Source organism: Mytilus trossulus, chromosome 1, assembly GCF_036588685.1.
Source record: "Mytilus trossulus isolate FHL-02 chromosome 1, PNRI_Mtr1.1.1.hap1, whole genome shotgun sequence".
NCBI classification, from domain to species: Eukaryota; Metazoa; Mollusca; class Bivalvia; order Mytilida; family Mytilidae; genus Mytilus; species Mytilus trossulus.
In genome coordinates this window covers 92,174,092-92,193,173 of record NC_086373.1, presented here as the reverse complement: position 1 = coordinate 92,193,173, position 19,082 = coordinate 92,174,092, and the positions used below count along the sequence as shown (strand labels likewise).

The following is a 19,082-nucleotide window of genomic DNA, read 5'->3' as shown; positions in this document are numbered from 1 at the left end:
TTTGTTATATAAGTTGTTGTTTGCAATTTCATAATATTAAAAAAATTAAGAAAAACGTAAATATCTGGTTGACAACTATAATATTACTCATTGTAATGGGCATGGAGTGACTCTGGACCATTATTTGTTTGTTTAGAGTAAGTTGAGTATTATTCAACCAGATAAGTTTTCACTAAAATGGGCTATCGAAAATACAGGTGAACCGATTATTCTGGCGCTAAAATGGGCCCTTATGTTGGCACTAAAATGTCCACTAGTAGTTTAAAAAATTACACTAAAATGTCCTGCACCTGTTACTATACAAGAGGAGAACTGGAGAAGATACTAGGTGGCCAATCAGAAACCATAACTTTAGAAACATGAACTCCGTCAAAAAAGGGTCTGAACTCATTTCCTGCTACATAAGGGACACCCTTCATGTGGATACATGCAAGTAAATCCTAGATAGTTAATTTTGACAATTAGTTAATTTTGATTTTTTTTTTGTCAACGAAAAGCGACTTATAAACCAAACATTACAATAATGTAAATACTAAGGAGAAAAAATTCAATAAAAAAGATTGTGAACAAAAACTCCTTTATAAACCAATAGCTTAATAAATTTGAATACTTTATTAGGTGAAAAGTCTTGTCAATACGAATCTCTTTTACAAAATAGTTGACCAAATTGCAACCTTTTCAAAAGGGCAGACAGATAAAGGTCCTTTTAAATCAGTTCATTTTTTTTATCTGTTTGCTAAAGCAATAATAGCTGTTGATTTGTGTGTGCTAGAGAATAAAGTAAGTTTGTTTTGAAAATTTAAAGTTTTGTATAGAGAAAGCAAAACCATTATTAAAGATTTGCACACTGTTTGAATTCTACAAGCCTCAAGATAAGACTGACATAGAATGCTTTCACCCTTCATCACAAGGTTATACAGAACTACAGATAATCTAATATGACTTTTCTTGACTGACATGATTTTTGTTCATGACCATTGCCCTTCAATTTGTATGCCAAATTTTCTTCCTTTAATTTATGACCTAAAATCTACCTGTTTTGTAAGTTCTGACTTTTAATGTTTGTCTTTTTACTAAAAGAAATAAATTTATTATGAAACTTCAATTCAAATTGATCATCAAACCATTATTAATTTAAATCTTATTTACCTTATTGAATTAAATGAAATCGGCTTTAATTTAAAGATTTCATATATTGTTTGTTATTAATCAAATGTCCATTTTGACGTTGGTCTTGTAAATATTTAATCATATTTGTACTTTTATTTTCTAAGTACTTTTTGTTACAGTTTAAAGATAATGATTGATTTCAGTAAAGAATTGGTTTTGCCAATGACCGATCATTTGATTTGAAGTTCGGGCCTTTTTCATTTGAAATATACAGCTGTTGAAATATATTATTTTAATAATAATATGATGTAAGTGTTTTTTTCTGGACTTTCAATAAAAATATATATTGTTAAACCTATTTGGCTTAAGGTCAACACTCCTATTATGTTAAACTAAGAATTTTGTTAATCGTTGATCTAGCCTGAAGTTATTGAGGCCCATCATGGGGGGGGTCCTAGTAATCACATAATCACCATTTTTTTGCCAATATAATCACATAATCATTAAATATTTGCTTATCTTTAGTAATCAAATAATCATAAACTAAAAATACAGTCCTAGGTAATCAAATAATCATGAAATATTTGGCTTAATAATCAAATAATCATTAAAAAAACGGCCAAGTAATCACATAATCAAAAACCCCATGAGGGCCCTCGTTATTCTTTTGCACATACCCAGTACTTGTCCTGTCCCAGTCTAAAACTTTAAAATTTAAATTTAGACATAACTAAACTTTGTATGATTCAGAACATGCAGAATGTTAGGAAATTTGATGAAAAGAAAATTTTCAGGTGAAAGTGTGACTGTTTTGTAAATTTTGAAAAAAATGTTCTGTTACCATCCATGAAATGTCCAGATTTTATTTTCTGCCTTTTGATAATTTGTTATGAAACTGTTTATGTCCATCCTGTTTTGAACAAGAATATTTTTTCTGTTCATTATCAATACCAGGCGGCCAGAAAACAAAATATTCATTTTCAAACCCCAGAATATTACAATAACAAATGGATGTTCCTTTTTGTTATTTAAATTTCTTTTAAATTTTACCAATGTTCTAATAAAAACTTAAAGCACTGAAATCTAGCTTAATAATTTTCATATTTATGATGATGGTTTATAGTTATACACATGCATTACATTTTGTACTATATTTTATCATTTTGTTTTTTACAAATTTTAGAACCAACAAGAAGAACCTCCTCTAAACGTTCAGCACCACCACCACCAGCACATAACTCACAGCTTTCCTCTACAGATATATCATCCTCATCCTCATCCACATCCACTGTGTCCTCATCGACTTCTCCTTCCATACAGACAGACCTTGAGAGTTCACGTTCTTCAAGTTCTTCATTACTTTCAGAGGATTCAAAACAAAATGGAGCAAAACCTAACAATACATCTGGTACCATATCATCGCACATACAGGGAACCAGAAATAGAAATCATTTGGATGATATAGATACAGAAAGTCATCAATTTAGTGATGTTGATGTATATGGTGGAGGACCTGAACAGAAGGAGGAACCTATTCATTTTGTTGAGCACCAATTTGAGGATGTCAACTCACCAACTGGTAACTCATATATTGTAATATCTAGAGATGATAGTGAAACGACAGTGCAAAGAACTCTTCCTGCAGTACAGTTGTCATCCAGTCCTTCAAAAAATTTACAACAAAGTCCGAGTAGATTTTTAAAGTCCCCATCAGTGATAAACTTTGAGAGTATAACTGTTCCTGGTGAAATGGCGTCAGACATGGTTGAACAGCTAAGAGAGCATACAGGACTGAGTTACCCTAAATCTTGTCTAGCTGTAGAGATTGTCCTTGGTCAGGTGGCAGCCAGACTACCGCAGATGGCATCTGTTATGGATAAAATACTCATGACCTTCTCAGAGGTAACATTTTAATATTTATTTGACAGGCTCACTAAAACTGTCAATGAATGGCATAGTTTCTGATTGAAAAATGATATATGTGAAGATTAAACCCTGTAAAATGATAAGGTGGGATAAGGCTTAAAAGGATCAAGTGATGTCTTAGAGAAAACCAATACCATGGACTTGAGGGAAGACAAAGATTTGTCTTCAATATAGTTGATAACTGATTTTTATTATGAAATATTTTTTTTAAACACAGCTAAAATAGTATGGATAAAAGAAGATACATCATTGAGACAGCAACCCAATTACAAGATAACCAATAGATGAAAGAGGGCAGCATACGTCTTCAATAATTGTCTAAACAATATGTCAAGCACTGCATCATTGATCCCTTGTCTATAAACAAACCAATCATGATATCCCATCAGTTACTGAATCCAAGGTCAAGTTATCCTTGAGCCAAGTTTTATTCAATCAGTAAAAATTGCAGCCATTGAACAGTGAAACCAACCAAACTTCACAGAAGATTTCTTATAGCAATGTATCAATTTTATACAAATATAATGAAATTGTTAATGATTTTGAGAATATCATTTCAATGTATTTCAGGGTGAATCTAAGAATGAAGAATCTTCCTATGATGGTAAAACATTACAGGATTTATTAACTAAGCTGACAGAATGTAAAGATGATGCACAACAAAGAAGCTGGAGTTTGTTTGCAGATCAGCAAACTATTTCTGGATATCTAGAAGAGTTGTTGTCTATACTGGTAAACACACAAAGTTGTACATGCATATTTTTTTTTAATGATCTCATTAACTTTGCTATAAAAATAAAGAGATATTTATGGTATGATTTCCAATAAGAAGTCTATCCATCAGAGTTCAAATAAAGTGGATAATAGCAATCATAGGCAACATTGGGCCTTCAACAATGAGAAAAATCCATACCTTAAAGTCTGCTATAAAAGGTCCCAACATTCAAAATGTGAAACAATTCAAATGAAAAATGAACAGCTTAATTTATAAAAAATATGATAGACATGATCCAATGACAACCACTAAGTTACAGGCTTTTGTATTAGTACAGGCACAAAAGTATATGTCAGGGCTAAAACTGTTTGTGAGTTTGCAATACACTCCCCTAACTGGATACAGTGGTATTACTGTACAAAATAAGAACAAACTATAAAGATCAGTTGCAATGGGAATAAACCAAGAGATCAGTATGTAGCACATAAACTACTAAAATGAAAATAATACTAATAGACACTAACACTGAAAGAAGCATACACACTTTAACTGAAAGCTAGTTCAAATTTTAAAGCCAATTACACCTTATAAATAAATCATGTTCTCCCAAACTAAAGTATCAATCAGTACACATCCAGCAGATTTAGTTTAGAAAAAGTTTGAGAAAGTGTATGACCTTGTGCAATGCCAAATTATATGTTAACAGAATCGACTAGATGTAGAAAAAACAAAGTTACAGAAAGGAAAGCACATATTAATATCAGCTACGTTTAGCTCAATAATATCAGTATAACAGGTAAAGCAGCACATTTACACAAGTAAACAAGTTATAAATGATACCATAGTCAAACATTTGTAGTTACTACTAAAGAGTTAATGCTTACATATATATATTGGTTTAAAATTAAAAAGAAGTTCTGATTGATTTATCTCTTTTTTTGCAGGAGAAAGCTAAGTCTTCTGTCTGTAGAAAGGTTATTGCTAAAAATAGATATGAGGCTTTGCATAACCTAGTGGAGTACTATCAAATGGTTCGTATAAAAGGAACGATAACTTAAAACTTTCAGTCATTCTGAGTGAATCCGACAATGAAAATGAAATTGTCACTTAAGGCGAAGTGTACGTAATTAAACTTCACAATGGATTTTTTTTAAATTTCACATACGAATTCTGCTTGTAAAATGACACCAGAAAATGAAATAAAAAAAGGGGGTAACCGTTTTCGTTTTTGAGATATGAGCCGTTGAAATTAACTACACGATACACCAAAATTACAAAGGATATATAGGGAAAATCATCAAAATTAGCAGATATTTTTACATTATCAAGATTTTCTATTTTATTGGACAATGGATTTTTTTAAAAAATTGATATACTATTTAAAAATGAAAGACGAATCCATCGGTGTAAAGAAAGTCCTTAGCAACCGTATTACTTTTTACACTACTCTCTGTTGAAGTTTAGGTTTTGGCCGGAACATTGAAATTATCTGGCGACGTCATTGTCTGCAGTAACGTCGCCACAACTTCTACGTCGAAACTCTATTATACCGTACAATGCCGTAGCAATGGCGTTCGTGTGTATTACCCATTTTCCTATGTATTACAAATGATCTTACGCGATAATTTGATAAGGGAATAAACTAACTAATTTTAAAGAATATTTCTGTCGGAAAAGAAAATGCAAGTTTGTAAATTAATTTACCGCAAATGAAAGAAATTTGACGTAGACTCTAATTTCATCTTTTCTATAATAGAGTGATTTCCGAACCTTTTTCAATGCTGGCATGAATTGTTTAATTCTTTTATGAATCAAATATCGAGTTTGAATTGGACCCAGTTAACACAGTGTTGTCAGAATGAATTGATCGGCTTTATTAACTAAAATCGGGTATTCACCTCGTTTTCAATCTTACTTCTGTATGTTTGTATTTAAAAAAGTAGACCTAAAGTATTTTCTGCATATTTTCATGTTCGTCATTTCTGCATGTTGTTAATCTGAGGATTTGCACACAATATAGTCTACATCATAAACCTATTTCATTAGTCATGTTTACACACATGCTAAAGACGCATCTCTGTCAAAACATATTTTATTTTACAAAATTTCCAATCTCGATCACTTTCCCTTTTCTTTAACTAAATGACAAAGAATTATGTAATGTTTGCTGAATGAAGTTTCAGTAACATAAGAAAATATTTGTTTGTTTCATGCATTATTTGTTAAAAATCCACATTTAAGGATTTAAATTGGTTGATTGATTGTTGGTTGCTTAACGTCCAGTGGCAAATATGTCATAAAATTGAGAATGGAAATGGGGAATGTGTCAAAGAGACAACAACCCGACCAAATAAAAAAACAACAGCAGAAGGTCACCAACAGGTCTTCAATGTAGCGAGAAATTCCCGCACCTGAAGGCGTCCTTCAGCTGGCCCCTAGACAAATATATACTAGTTCAGTGATAATGAACGCCATACTAATTTCCAAATTGTACACAAGAAACTAAAATTAAAATAATACAAGACTAACAAAGGCCAGAGGCTCCTGACTTGGGACAGGCGCAAAAATGCGGCGGGGTTAAACATGTTTGTGAGATCTCAACCCTCCCCTATACCTCTAACCAACGTAGAAAAGTAAAAGCATAACAATACGCACATTAAAATTCAGTTCAAGAGAAGTCCGAGTCTGATGTCAGAAGATGTAACCAAAGAAAATAAACAAAATGACAATAATACACAAATAACAACAGACTACTAGCAGTTAACTGACATGCCAGCTCCAGACTTCAATTAAACTGACTGAAAGATTATGATTTCATCATATGAACATCAGGCACAATCCTTCCCGTTAGGGGTTAAGTATCATACCATCATGTTCAGGACGAGAACAAGTTAATAATAAATACAATAGGAAGTTTTGTTCATAACAGAGGCCATCCGGGATGATGGTCTTGAAAATTTGGAGTGCCACTAGAAAATGAGAGTACATGTATATTGAATAGGGACAGAAATTCTGCCGCGTGCAACAGTTCACATATTCAACTCTTTAATTATAGTTGTTGCAATGGTTTTTAACGGTCATAGAGTGTGACACTCTCTTAACACGAGGCATCGGATTTAGCGTTCCCATTCTGACAGGACTTGACTGCGAGCTTAATAAATCCTGCACAGCCAAACGGACGCTCCTCTTCGGCAAATGTTTTACTGCCGGTCGGGAGAAGACCAAGCGACCATATTTCGTTTCCCCAGTCACCCTTGGGGTAACACGGATTTAAACAATAAGCATAATGCATACTATGGTTCTTCAACTATTTTAGTTCTTATACATCCGTGGGTTTAAAATGTTCTGCCTATAGTGTCCCTTATTTAGGTTAATCCAGAAAAGCGCTTCATATCATTTTATCTTCAGAATTTTTTAGACCGCAATGAGGTTAAAAAGAAGGACTCGCTTATATATACATTTTAAAAAAAATAGAAAAGATCGGAGTATTTGGTATAACTACCAGTCGCAGATATTTCATACATGTATATTCAAAATGAAAACCTTACACCTTATGTGATTCTTTTGAGATCGACGTACCTAGTCAGTGCAATAACGACCGTAACATACACATGCAGTGTTATGAAATAAAATTTGTGTAGGGGAATGCTTTAAATAGCGATAAATATAGAGTAACGCTTTAAATTAACTGGTGTAAAATTTATTATATAAGAATGTGACCTTATGAGAATTATCATGTTCGATGCTTTAAAAATTTACCTAATAAAATGTTAACGAATGTACTCAGTGTAATGCACGGAGATTATTCATACTGTATTGCTACACGGGTTTACCTAGCTAAGTGCCGTACGAATATAGCTTCTGCATAATGCAAATGCACGGCTTTCCTATAAAACAATAAGGAGATGTGGTATGACATCCAATGAGTCAACTACCCGCCACTGGTTAAATGAAGTTGATGTAAGCAATAGCTATTAACAACCAAACTCTTTTCAACAATTGAAGGGACAAAAACATAATGTGTAGGCCACAAAAACCCCGATATGAAAAATGCAAAAAAATTCCAACGAGAAAATCAACATCCTTATTCATGAAAAAATAGTTACGAAAAACAAATACCATGTTGTGAAGTAAAAGACTTGAACCAAAGTGAGTAACAACCAGTAAACTATTAGTCCAATAATACAAATCTTTGGAGTTTGAAATGATTTATATTCAACGATTTTTATCGGATACATTTGTTTTGGGGGAGGGGGGGCGGGGGGTCAATGTTGATAATAAGAAAAGTAATATCCTATAAAAAAAATGTTGAATGTAAATGATATGAAACTCCAAGTTCCTACATTATTGAACAAGTAATTGGCAGATCCTTACGGGAGTTGGACCCCCCTTTTTGGGCCGATCAATGCATTTGAATGAGGACATATAGTTGGAACCCCCCCCTTTTGTCCGGAGTTGGGGCCCCCCTTTTTGAATGGCTGGATCCGCCCCTTCTAGTACACCACAGGTTTTTCAATTCTTGTATTATAATCTATTATCATGAACTAAGTGAAAGCATAGAGCTGACTGAGTGCGAGATCTTCCTGGATAATCATTCATTGAGTCGTTTATATGCATTCCTTGCAGTAGACTTCCGTTAAATTAAAAAAAACCATCTTAAAATGCTATCGAAATGTATAAAAAGTCTGAACTTATTTCACCTCTCATTCCACTAAACATTAAATTACAGTTACAAGTGCCACAAAACTTTCCTGGCCTCTTTTCTTTAACCGTAATGATATTTTCTTCTTATTTATAATCTTGAATTGAGACCTATTAGAATTGAATAACACGTTACTTAGTCAAAATTACATTTTGTTCTCTAATTTGAAATGGTGCACACAGGCACATTAAAAGAAAACAAATTTTGCTATCTCCTCGAAATTGGAATTTGAAAAAGAAGAAACTTCTTATCATACATGAATCATGTGTATTTGTACTTTCAATTTCAATTTGGTTCTTAATTTAGATTCAGTTTTCCAATAAATTTCGGACGGAATAGAAGACACCTGTTTATTTTCTGCACATGTATAAAAAGTTGAAAACTGGAAGTTGAATGACATAGTTTTTACTTATTCTAAGATAAATGTTTAGAGTGATCACTTTTTAGTTTACTATGAGTATATTTTTTGGGCCTAATTTGTTAACTTTCGACTTTGTTCTTCCGACTTGTAAGTGTTGCCCTAGACTAGTCGTCAAATTATATTCTCTTGGTATCGTCTTATTTTCTAAATTGATATAAAACATGTCCTAAAATTTTCATTAGCACAAAATGCGAACATGTCAACGTTTTTTTAATCTAATAATTAATTTCACATGTCATTCATTAATTGTACGGCAATCTAAAACTGTATGTTGAGTACTGTGTGTTTTTGTTCAATTTTAAACTACGGCTTTTAAAACGATATTGTTGGGTCAATTCAGGTATAATTTTAAAAATTAAATAATTAATAATAGAAGTGGAATCGTCACATGTTTATTTATTGATAATTCTGTTGTGAGGCGTTTTTACAATCTGTTGATATCATAAGTTTTTACACGAAATGCATTTCATGTCCCATGCGTCTGAAACAAAAAAAAATCAACCAGTATTAAAGTCAGGCTGCACGAAACAATAGAATGCTTTGATTTCTAAATGGAGTTATTCAGATAATTTCTCATGATAAGTTTTTTTAAGACCGCATGGGCGTGCTTGTTGGATTTATGATAGACCGCACGAAATATTTTCTCTTTCGTGTGTCCTTTCTTGGAGTAAGGGAGATAACTTGCGTAACTAACGTCGAACGTTATTAATCCCGTATTCCGCTAGGGGCGTGCAATTACGTACACTTCGCCTTAAGAAATAACAAGATGTGGTATGATTGCCAATGTCATTACTCTTCACAGAAGAAATATGTTAACAATTAGAGGTCCCTATTAAACCTTCACAAAATTCTAATTGCATACTATACTGTAAGATATAATAGGAACTAGGATGAGAAAATGTCATACAATTCAAAAGAAAACACTGATGGCCTGATTTATACTGCAATAAACGTGAAAAAAAACCCAATAATTTAAGACAACAATAAAAGACAACCACTTGATTTTAGGCTCCTGGCGACACACACATAAAGAATTTGGAAGATTAAATAAGTTTATAAGCACTCAACCCTACCATTTCTTTTGGACAGTGATGTAACAACATAACAAAAGAACAAACTGTTTAAATTAGTTGGAAAGGGCTTGACTCATCAGATTGGTACTAAACAACAACAAAAAACTAAGTAAAAGACTATAGACACAAAGCACTGATCTAAGAGTACTCACAGTTATTGAAAGCAACTTCAAATTTTAATTTTAACTAATAAATAAACCATGAATTGATTAGATAATCAGTACACCAAAACTCCATCTGATCTTGTGAAGACATCCTAAACACCACGAGAAAAGCATGTCCAATGTCAACCAGAATATTGACAGGATTAAGGCACATAAGTGTAAAAACTTGGATAGCAATATATATTAAGTTAGGTTTTAAATTGATGCAAGTACAGATGAAGACAACATTCAAAGATCTAACTTCAATACTTAGTGTTATTGATAGTCTGTAGGCCTACAAAATTTTATATGAGTCCTTTCTTCATTTGTTAACTCAATAAACATCTTCATGTACAAATTAGATAATATGTTTTTGTTTAAACCTTTCAGGAAACACGGGTCAGTCTTAGAATGACCTTGCTGAAATGTTTTGGTGCCATGTGTAGTTTGGAGGCCTCTATTGTGTCTAATCTGTTGTATTCTATACTACCTTTAGAACTGGTTAGTGAAATACAGAATAAGTATGATAGTAAGTTAACTCTTTGGTGTTTTAAAAAGTTATTGTTTATGTAATGATAGATTTACCTACCAATATTTAGAAGGATGTTATTTACAAACGTTCAACTCTGTATTTAAAAAACATGGTAGCGTTACCCTAATATGCTCTCCATTGGTATTAAATGAAGTTGAGATACCCCTATGATTATTTTTTGTTAAATTGCATATTCCATTTATTTTTCTGATACTAGATACTATGGTTATTTAATGTTTATAAGAAATACCTTCTTAATCTATGTTGATGTCATTAGTAGAAATACTAAAGTCAAACTTGCTTTTGACAAAACTTGGATAAGACACGGTATTTTGCCAGTCTATGTAAAATTCCTGTTTGTTTAATGCATATATGTAATTCTAATGTGTAATGTTTCTCTCTGTTTCAGATCTACCATTACTATGTTATGTAGCTATTGTGTTGTCTATGATCCTGTCAACAGGAGAGCCATTGCCTACTAGTCTGTCTGGTTAGTATAAGATATGATTATAACGTTTTAAAAAATAATTGTCTTGTTCAATTGTGAAAATGTGAAGAACATATTAAAGTTGCTAGAAGTTTTTTGTAAAATTCACTAGAACAATTACTTGGAAAATGGCATTTGCTACTGATCCCCTTAATATGCAGCAATAAAGACTGGCCAGCTTGCAGACTGTTACCTTGTAAACTAAAATGTTTATTGTTAAAAAAAACAGCTCAGTGTGTCTGGTTCAAATTAGGGTTCATATTCATAACACATTATCATGTTCCTATCCTGTTAACACAAATCGATTATGATGTTCATCAATGATTATTTTTGTAATAAGTTCATAATCTTTAGATTCTATAAGTTATAAATCAGCTTTACATAAATGGGGTGTTTAGCATAGAAATAAATGTCCATTTGATAGGGCTCTTTAAATTCTTTGCTTTTTATATTTCTTTTCCTAGATCACAAAAACATTTTTATTTAATGTTTTTGTATTTTTTTATGTTTGTTTGAATTTGTTGTTGGCTTTTCAGTAAAAGATTAACAATTATTTTTTTAGATCACATTACCAAAAGGTTTATTGGTTTTATATTTGAGTTGATAGAGAAGCCACCCAGTCCACAGTTTGAGGATGAGGCCTCAGATCAGCTGATTGTTGTACTTCTGGCATTAAATCTACACTACACTGATTATACTACTAATCCTGTCATGGAGGTTCTGGCAGATAAAGGCACAGTTAAAACATTTACAGAAAAATTACTGCTTCTTTTTAACAGGGGAGGTAATTCATGTGAAAAATAGATTCCCTAGTTGAATAAAATATTCTATGACTCACATTTTGGAAAGAAATTGTTTTTACATTAATTTTAAAAATAAAATTTCCGATGGAAGGAAGACTATGGCATGAGAATCTTGTACATATTTAATATCCTGTCATTCATACATCACACTAATATGGAACAGTTGTAAATTCTTCAATATAGCAATCACTTATCCAAAAAGTAGATTTTCCTGTTTAATTCATGTAAATTTGAAAAAATATTTTTCTTTGAAACAAAGATTGACTTTAAATTCAAAGTCACTAAATATAAAATTACTAGATTACCTGAGTTTATAAAATAAAATTATTGTTTGCATTAAATAATTTCAGATGATTTTATTCATAATTCTAATGTTTAAGGTGGTATGGGTGTCTTTCGCCATCTTGGATTGTAAAAAACAGAGAATCTAAGGTCCATATTTTCTATCAAGTTAGCAAAATTTGATGCAGGAATGCAGATTTTTAATGTGAATTTTCATTTAAAAGAACCAATTTATAAGAATATAACTTATTAATATAAATATTTTTACAAGTGTAGATTATTTTTGGTTGTTTTTTTAATATTTTCAAATTTGCAATTTAAGGGGAGGCAACTCTAAAACAGTGCATTTTCTGAAGGACTCTTCATGAAATTTTCCTATTTTGTATTTAAGCCGGAAAAAAACGTACGGTGACCCTATCTTTTCTTTTGATATTCTAAAAGCATTGTATGAAAGCAATCTTTTCCTAATTTATTTTACAATTCTATCATTTTGTTTAGTTTCTATTCACAAAATGTTGTTTTTTTCTGTATAACCCATACAAAATTTGTCATTTTGTCACAACCTGTAGCTTGAGAAAATGCACGGTGACCTATCATTTTTATAATATTTTTGAACATGTATCAATAGATACTACATTTTGACAAAGTATGAACAAATTCTATCATTTTTATTTTAGACTCCCATACCACCTTAACTGGGTTGTTGATATATTTACCTTATTTGTCATATAAATCTTGATTGTCAATGTGTCACAAGTTTTAGGAAACTGGTTTTATCAGATCTCACTCAAAGGGTACATAATGAAAAAGAGACATTTTTAAAACTCTATGATATCAAGGGATAGCAATCACTCTGAGCAAAATTGATAATTTTCTTTTCATATTTCTGTAACTTTTTGATAGATGCTAATTTTTTTGGCTGTTGACATTTAAAAATTTATGCTGACAGCAACTTTCATGGTTAAGAAACATAGTTCTAATCTAAACGTTTTACTAATTTTGTTGTATAGACATTTGTTTACTGTAGAAGACCAAATGCTGACTTCAAGATGTCTTTTAGTTTTGTTGCATTGCTGTCAAATTGATACATACACAAAACCTTGGCTATTCATACATATAAATAATCTTATGGTTTTTGTCGAGCCTGCAACAGAAAGCTCGACATAGGGATAGTGATCCGGCAGGGGGGGGGGGGGGGGTTAGCTCACTCCTTAAAAGCTATATATTTTAGAAGGTGGAATACCTGGTTGCTTCATATTTTGTATATAGATGCCTCATGTTACGAAGTTTCCGTCAGTCACATGTCCATTGTCCTTGACCTCATTTTCATGGTTCATTGACCACTTGAAAAAATAATTTAGATTTTTTGTAAGGTTGAATTCTCTCTTACTATAAGTAATAGGATAACTATATTTGGTATGTGTGTACCTTGCAGGGTCCTCATGCCTGTCAGACAGTTTTCACTTGACCTCAACCTCATTCATGGATCAGTGAACAAGGTTAAGTTTTGGTGGTCAAGTCCGTATCTCAGATACTGTAAGCAATGGGTCTAGCATATTTGGTGTATGGAAGGAATTTAAGGTGTACATGTCCAACTGGCAGGTGTCATCTCACCTTGACCTCATTTTCATGGTTCAGTGGTTATAGTTAAGTTTTTGTGTTTTGGTCTGTTTTTCTCATACATTATGCAATAGGTTTACTATATTTGTTGTATTGAATGATTGTAAGGTGTACATGTTTAGCAGGCAGATGTCATCTGGCCTTGACCTCATTTTCATGGTTCAGTGGTCACAATTCAGTTTTTGAGTTTTGGTCTTTTTATCTAATACTATATGTCATAGGTCAACTATATTTGGTGTATGGAAGTATTTTATGATCTATATGTCAGTCATGCAGGTTTTATTTGACCTTGACCTGGTTTTCACGGTTCATTGCTCAGTGTTAAGTTTTTGTGTTTTGGTCTATTTTTCTTAAAATATAAGCAATAGGTCAACTATATTTGTTGTACGTAAGCATTGTTAGCTGTACAATGTCTGCCTGGCATGGTTCATCTGACCTTGACCTCCTTTTCATGGTTCAATGATCAATGTTTAGTTTTCTTGGTTAATGTTAAGTTTATTTGACAGTCGTAATAACTTGAATAAAGCTTTATATTTAAGAGTATCAACATAATATCAATGATTAGTAAAGAAGGCGAGACATTTCAGTGTGTGCACTCTTGTTATTTTATTCAGATGTCTCTTAATACCAGTAATGCACATTTTGACAAAATATAAAACTGATTCATGGTCTTGTTTTGTTTTCCAGATGATCCAGTGAAGATGTTTGAGTTTCAGCCATGTCAGCAGAATTCTGTGACGAAGTTTGTGACAGATTTATACAGAGATAAATCTACAGGAAGTCTACTGTATACTAATGATGCTAAAGTATTAGTAGATATGATTATTAGAATGTTGACAGACTTACAACCTGGTGATGAAGTAAGTCAATCTTAATCAGGTGTGATGGTTGGGTAATGTCTCTTTTACCATTCTTGAGTTATATCTCTTTATAACATTGTATGCAAATAGGGAGTTCATCTATGTTCCATAGACACATAACCATTTATTTCACTCAGACATAGAATTTGTTTTATTGATAAAAAAATTCTGGTGAGTAACAGATAATTTTTTATGCCTACTATGATAGTAGAGGGGCATTACGTTTTCTGGTCAGTGTGTTTGTTCGTTAGTTCATTCGTTCGTCCATCTGTTTGATTGTTCCATTGTCTGTCCCACTTCAGGTTAAAGTTTTTGTTCAAGGTAGTTTTTAATGAAGTTGAAGTCTAATCAACTTGAAACTTAGTACACATGTTCCCTATGATATGATCTTTCTAATTTAATGCCAAATTAGAGTTTATACACCAATTTCGCGGCCCACTGAACATAGAACATGATAGTGCGAGTGGGGCAATTGTGTACTGGGGACACATTCTTGTTTTGTCTTATTTCTACTCAATGCTTTTCAGGGTGTAACAGTTCTTAGATAATGGCAGCAGATTGAGTATTTTAGCTGTTACTGCAATCTCTTGTTGTTCATTTGCATTATGATATATATTTTTCTATTTTCAGGTAAGGACAAACAACCTGATATTAGCCAATCTGTTTGTAGATAATTCTGACTATTTAGAGTACAGACATAGAGAATCAGAATTCTGTAGGTGTCTACACAACATTCTACATGAAGAATCTAGTCAAGTTGAAGATAAAAATATAGTGGGAGATATTCTGGACCAAATACAGGACTTTACATGATTTTATTTATTTCTAGGAAAGACATAAATAATTCTCATTAAACTCATGTTAAACCCAACATTACGGTTGTCTTACAGTATTCTATATTTTGTTGTCCTATTGGTTAAATCAAAATATGTTTTATGGCAGTGTGCAGTGTGTCTGTAGAGGATGTCCCTGAATATTCAAGCTCACTATAGTAGTACGTAAAATGTTTAAAGTTATATTTAAACATATTGGTGAAAATTTAATAAGTTCTGCTATATTTCTAGAATTGATTTAATTCCACTAAAATTTGTACATTTTATAATTATAAAGTATCATTGTATTCCTACTGGCTCTACTACGGATCATTGGCCAATGCAATCAAATTTCTTTTGACTGCTGTTCTCCAACATTAAATTATGATAACAATGAACATTCCAAAATAATTGTCTAACCAAATCAACTGCATAATGCTTATTTGTGTACTTTTGACAAGGAGTGGATTGTTATAATTGCATAGAAAAGAAAGCCTTTTGAATTCCCTATTTATAATTATGAATAAATGTTTGTAAATTTGCTTTTTACTTGGGAAGGATAAATGGTATGCTCAAGTGAAATTATTACATGTAATACCCACATATTGTTCAATTCTTTATTTTTGTCATTAGCTGTATACAGTATTGAATTTTGAAATTGAAGATGTTATTTTTGAGTGTATATTTTATTATGTTTTTGTTAGATTATATTTTCAGAGTTGTCATATTGTTATAATAATACTCATGACCTTAATGTTCCAGTATATGAAGAATAAATGCTTCATCCCATTAAATTGTTTTTGCAAAAACATATCTTAACTCTAACTGATCTTTACCTGTGTCTGACCATAGTTAAAGCATGTCTAGTAACTGCTCAACTCTGTCTGAAAAATTTAGTGTAGGCAATTTTTATCATAGTTTTCTTGGCTTCATTAAAGGGGAATTGGTTTTATATTTGTCAAACATTACTTGGTTTCTATGGAAGGAAATTGTTTTATATTTGGTCTGCAGCTTGTTAATGTTGAGTTTTAGCCTGGCATTTTAGCTTCTCCTACAAAAATTGGGGATAAATGTCAAATTTTGCTGTTCTGTATGTCCAGGTCATCTGTAGTGAAGAACTTCTAATGTTTACTGTATGGAATTTTAACTGAAGCAATATAAAATAAGCCTCATATTATATTTGCAAAATATACCAACATCACATGGATGACCATAATAATAATATTGGAGAATTGTGAGAATTATTTGGGATCATACCTCCTCTATAGGGCCAACAAATCCATATTGGTCCTAATTTTTTTACAAATTACATTTGATCTCTTGCACAACTAAAAATAGCTGGTCAGCACAAATTAATTTCACATTTGATGAGTAACCAGAGCAGGAAACCATGATCAAATAAGTATATTTTGTTTGCTCTGTATCATTTTTAGCTCACCTGACCCGAAGGGCCAAGTGAGCTTTTCTCATCACTTGGCATCAGTCGTCGGTGTATACCTATTTCATTTTGAACTTCTTCTAGAGAACCACTGAATGGAATGAAACCAAACATGGCATGAATGTTCCTTATGAGGTGCTGACCAAGTTTTGTTACTTTCTAGCCGATCCATCATCCAAGATGGCGACCAGCTGGGGACTCAGTATACCATAAGACCCAATGGGAAATACATATAAATGTCTTCTTTTGGAATGAAATCAAACTTAGCATGAATGTTTCTGATGAGATGCTGACCAAGTGTTGTTACTTTGTAGCTGATCCAACATCCAAGATGGCCACCAGCAGGGGACTTAGTTTAACATAGGACCCTATGGGAAATACATACAACTGACTTCTTTTAGAGAACCACTGAAAGGAATGAAACCCAACATAGTATGAATGTTCCTTATGAGGTGCTGACCAAGTGTTGTTACTTTGTAGGTGATCCATCATCCAAGATGGCTGCCAGTGAGGCTTAGTTTAAAAGAGGGACGAATGATACCAAAGGGACAGTCAAACTCATAAATTTAAAACAAACTGACAACGCCATGGCTAAAAATGAGAAAGACAAACAGAAAAACAATAACATAGAACTTTATGGGAAATGCTTACAAAAGTCTTTTTCTAGAGAACAACTGAATTAAATGAAACCAAACATAGCACGAATGCTTCTTTCCTAATCAGGTGCTGGCCAAGTGTTGTTAATTTGCAGCCAAAATTTTTCTTTTTTTTATGATTTCCAAAACCCAATTCAGAGTCAGGTGAGCGATACAGGCTCTTGAGAGCCTCTAGTTAAGTGTATTTATCAAGAGCACTAAACTAACATACTTATATATTTGGTTGAAAGATGTAAATAGTTATAAGATGAAATTCTTTATTAATGTTTTTTGTTATTTTGCTGTTGCTTATGTTATCATGAATGAATAATTGTATGTTCATAAAAGTGTTGAGATGTTATTAGGGTATATTGACTTTACTAAGGTTGTCTAATATTCATTTAAATTTCTCAATTTTTATGGATTTCATCCTAGTATGAGCAAATTTGAAGTGTTTATCAAACCTCTATTATCATGTGCCAAATACAAGGCTGTTCCTTTATGGAAATTAGCTATACCTAGTACTTAGATATTATATTTTACATTCCATCATTTAACTATATTATTGTGTATAATGCAATACATGTAATAAGTATTTTTAAGTAACCAGAATATGTATATCAAGACAAAAGGAAGCTATCACCTTTATTTGAATAAAAATTTTTGTTGTTTGAAATAATTTTTGGAACATAGTCAGTGAAACTCCTAAAAAAAAGAATCTCGTCCAAATCAGTCTTCTCACATGTCCTGAAGATAAGATTGTGTCTTAAAACCTGGTTTGATTGATGATGACAAATCTGATGCCCTATGTCGAAGGTGACATGATCAATACTTACTAAAGGATCTCTATGCCCTAAATGATCTCTACACATTAAAGGATCTCGACACCTGAATGAATTCTTGCAATAGCTCCATGACATTTTTTGTCTTTTGGCCTTTTTGTTTAGTGTTCTACACCTAGGTAATCTAGTGATAGGGTGCTCCTTGTGATTGTGGTATGATTTGGATTCCAACTCCGGCCTTGTCAAACCAATGACTTTAATGATTCTCTGTTTAGCAAGTGCCATTATCGAATTAGAGCAAAGACAGGTCAGACCAGGGAAAGAATAATGTGTCCTGGTAGGGTGAAATGTCTAAGGACAAGACAATCATCGGAAAAGAATTGTAAGAATATTCTATGCTAAATCTACATACACTGTAATGTAGTTCTGAATACTTACAACAAATATAATTGACATACTACTAATAGTATCAGAGAAACTGACCCAATCACAAAATTATGAACTTTAAAAATAAAGTCAAGGTCAGATAAACCCTGTCTAACTACATGTCTAACAATCATTGCATACACATTTCTTTCTTTAAAACTAACAACATATATTTCTGTATAAAATTGAGAATGGGAAATGGGAAATGTGTTAAAGAGACAACAAACCGACCATAGATCATGTTTTCATTAGCAATTTTCCTGAGTTCATGTGCTCCCAAGGTTCATAAACAAATAGTAATGGTGGTGGTGAAAG

The 19,082-nt window shown here is 32.3% G+C and overlaps 1 protein-coding gene across 2 annotated transcripts in view; it reads left to right on the top strand.

Moving 5' to 3' along the window:
- LOC134690717 (NCK-interacting protein with SH3 domain-like) overlaps window positions 1–18,227 on the top strand; it is a 36,804-nt gene extending 18,577 nt beyond the window's left edge. Inside the window, exons 4-11 of one of the 2 annotated variants that reach the window (XM_063550755.1) lie at window positions 2,477–3,012; window positions 3,607–3,768; window positions 4,696–4,782; window positions 10,481–10,619; window positions 11,032–11,112; window positions 11,672–11,893; window positions 14,502–14,674; window positions 15,305–18,227. In XM_063550755.1, coding sequence (XP_063406825.1) covers window positions 2,477–3,012; window positions 3,607–3,768; window positions 4,696–4,782; window positions 10,481–10,619; window positions 11,032–11,112; window positions 11,672–11,893; window positions 14,502–14,674; window positions 15,305–15,487 — 1,583 coding nt within the window. In that variant the 3' untranslated portion in view covers window positions 15,488–18,227. Of the gene's footprint in view, window positions 1–2,293; window positions 3,013–3,606; window positions 3,769–4,695; window positions 4,783–10,480; window positions 10,620–11,031; window positions 11,113–11,671; window positions 11,894–14,501; window positions 14,675–15,304 lie in introns of both variants that reach the window. The other variant, XM_063550746.1, reaches the window with a different exon arrangement.
- The last annotated feature ends 855 nt before the right edge of the window (window positions 18,228–19,082 follow it).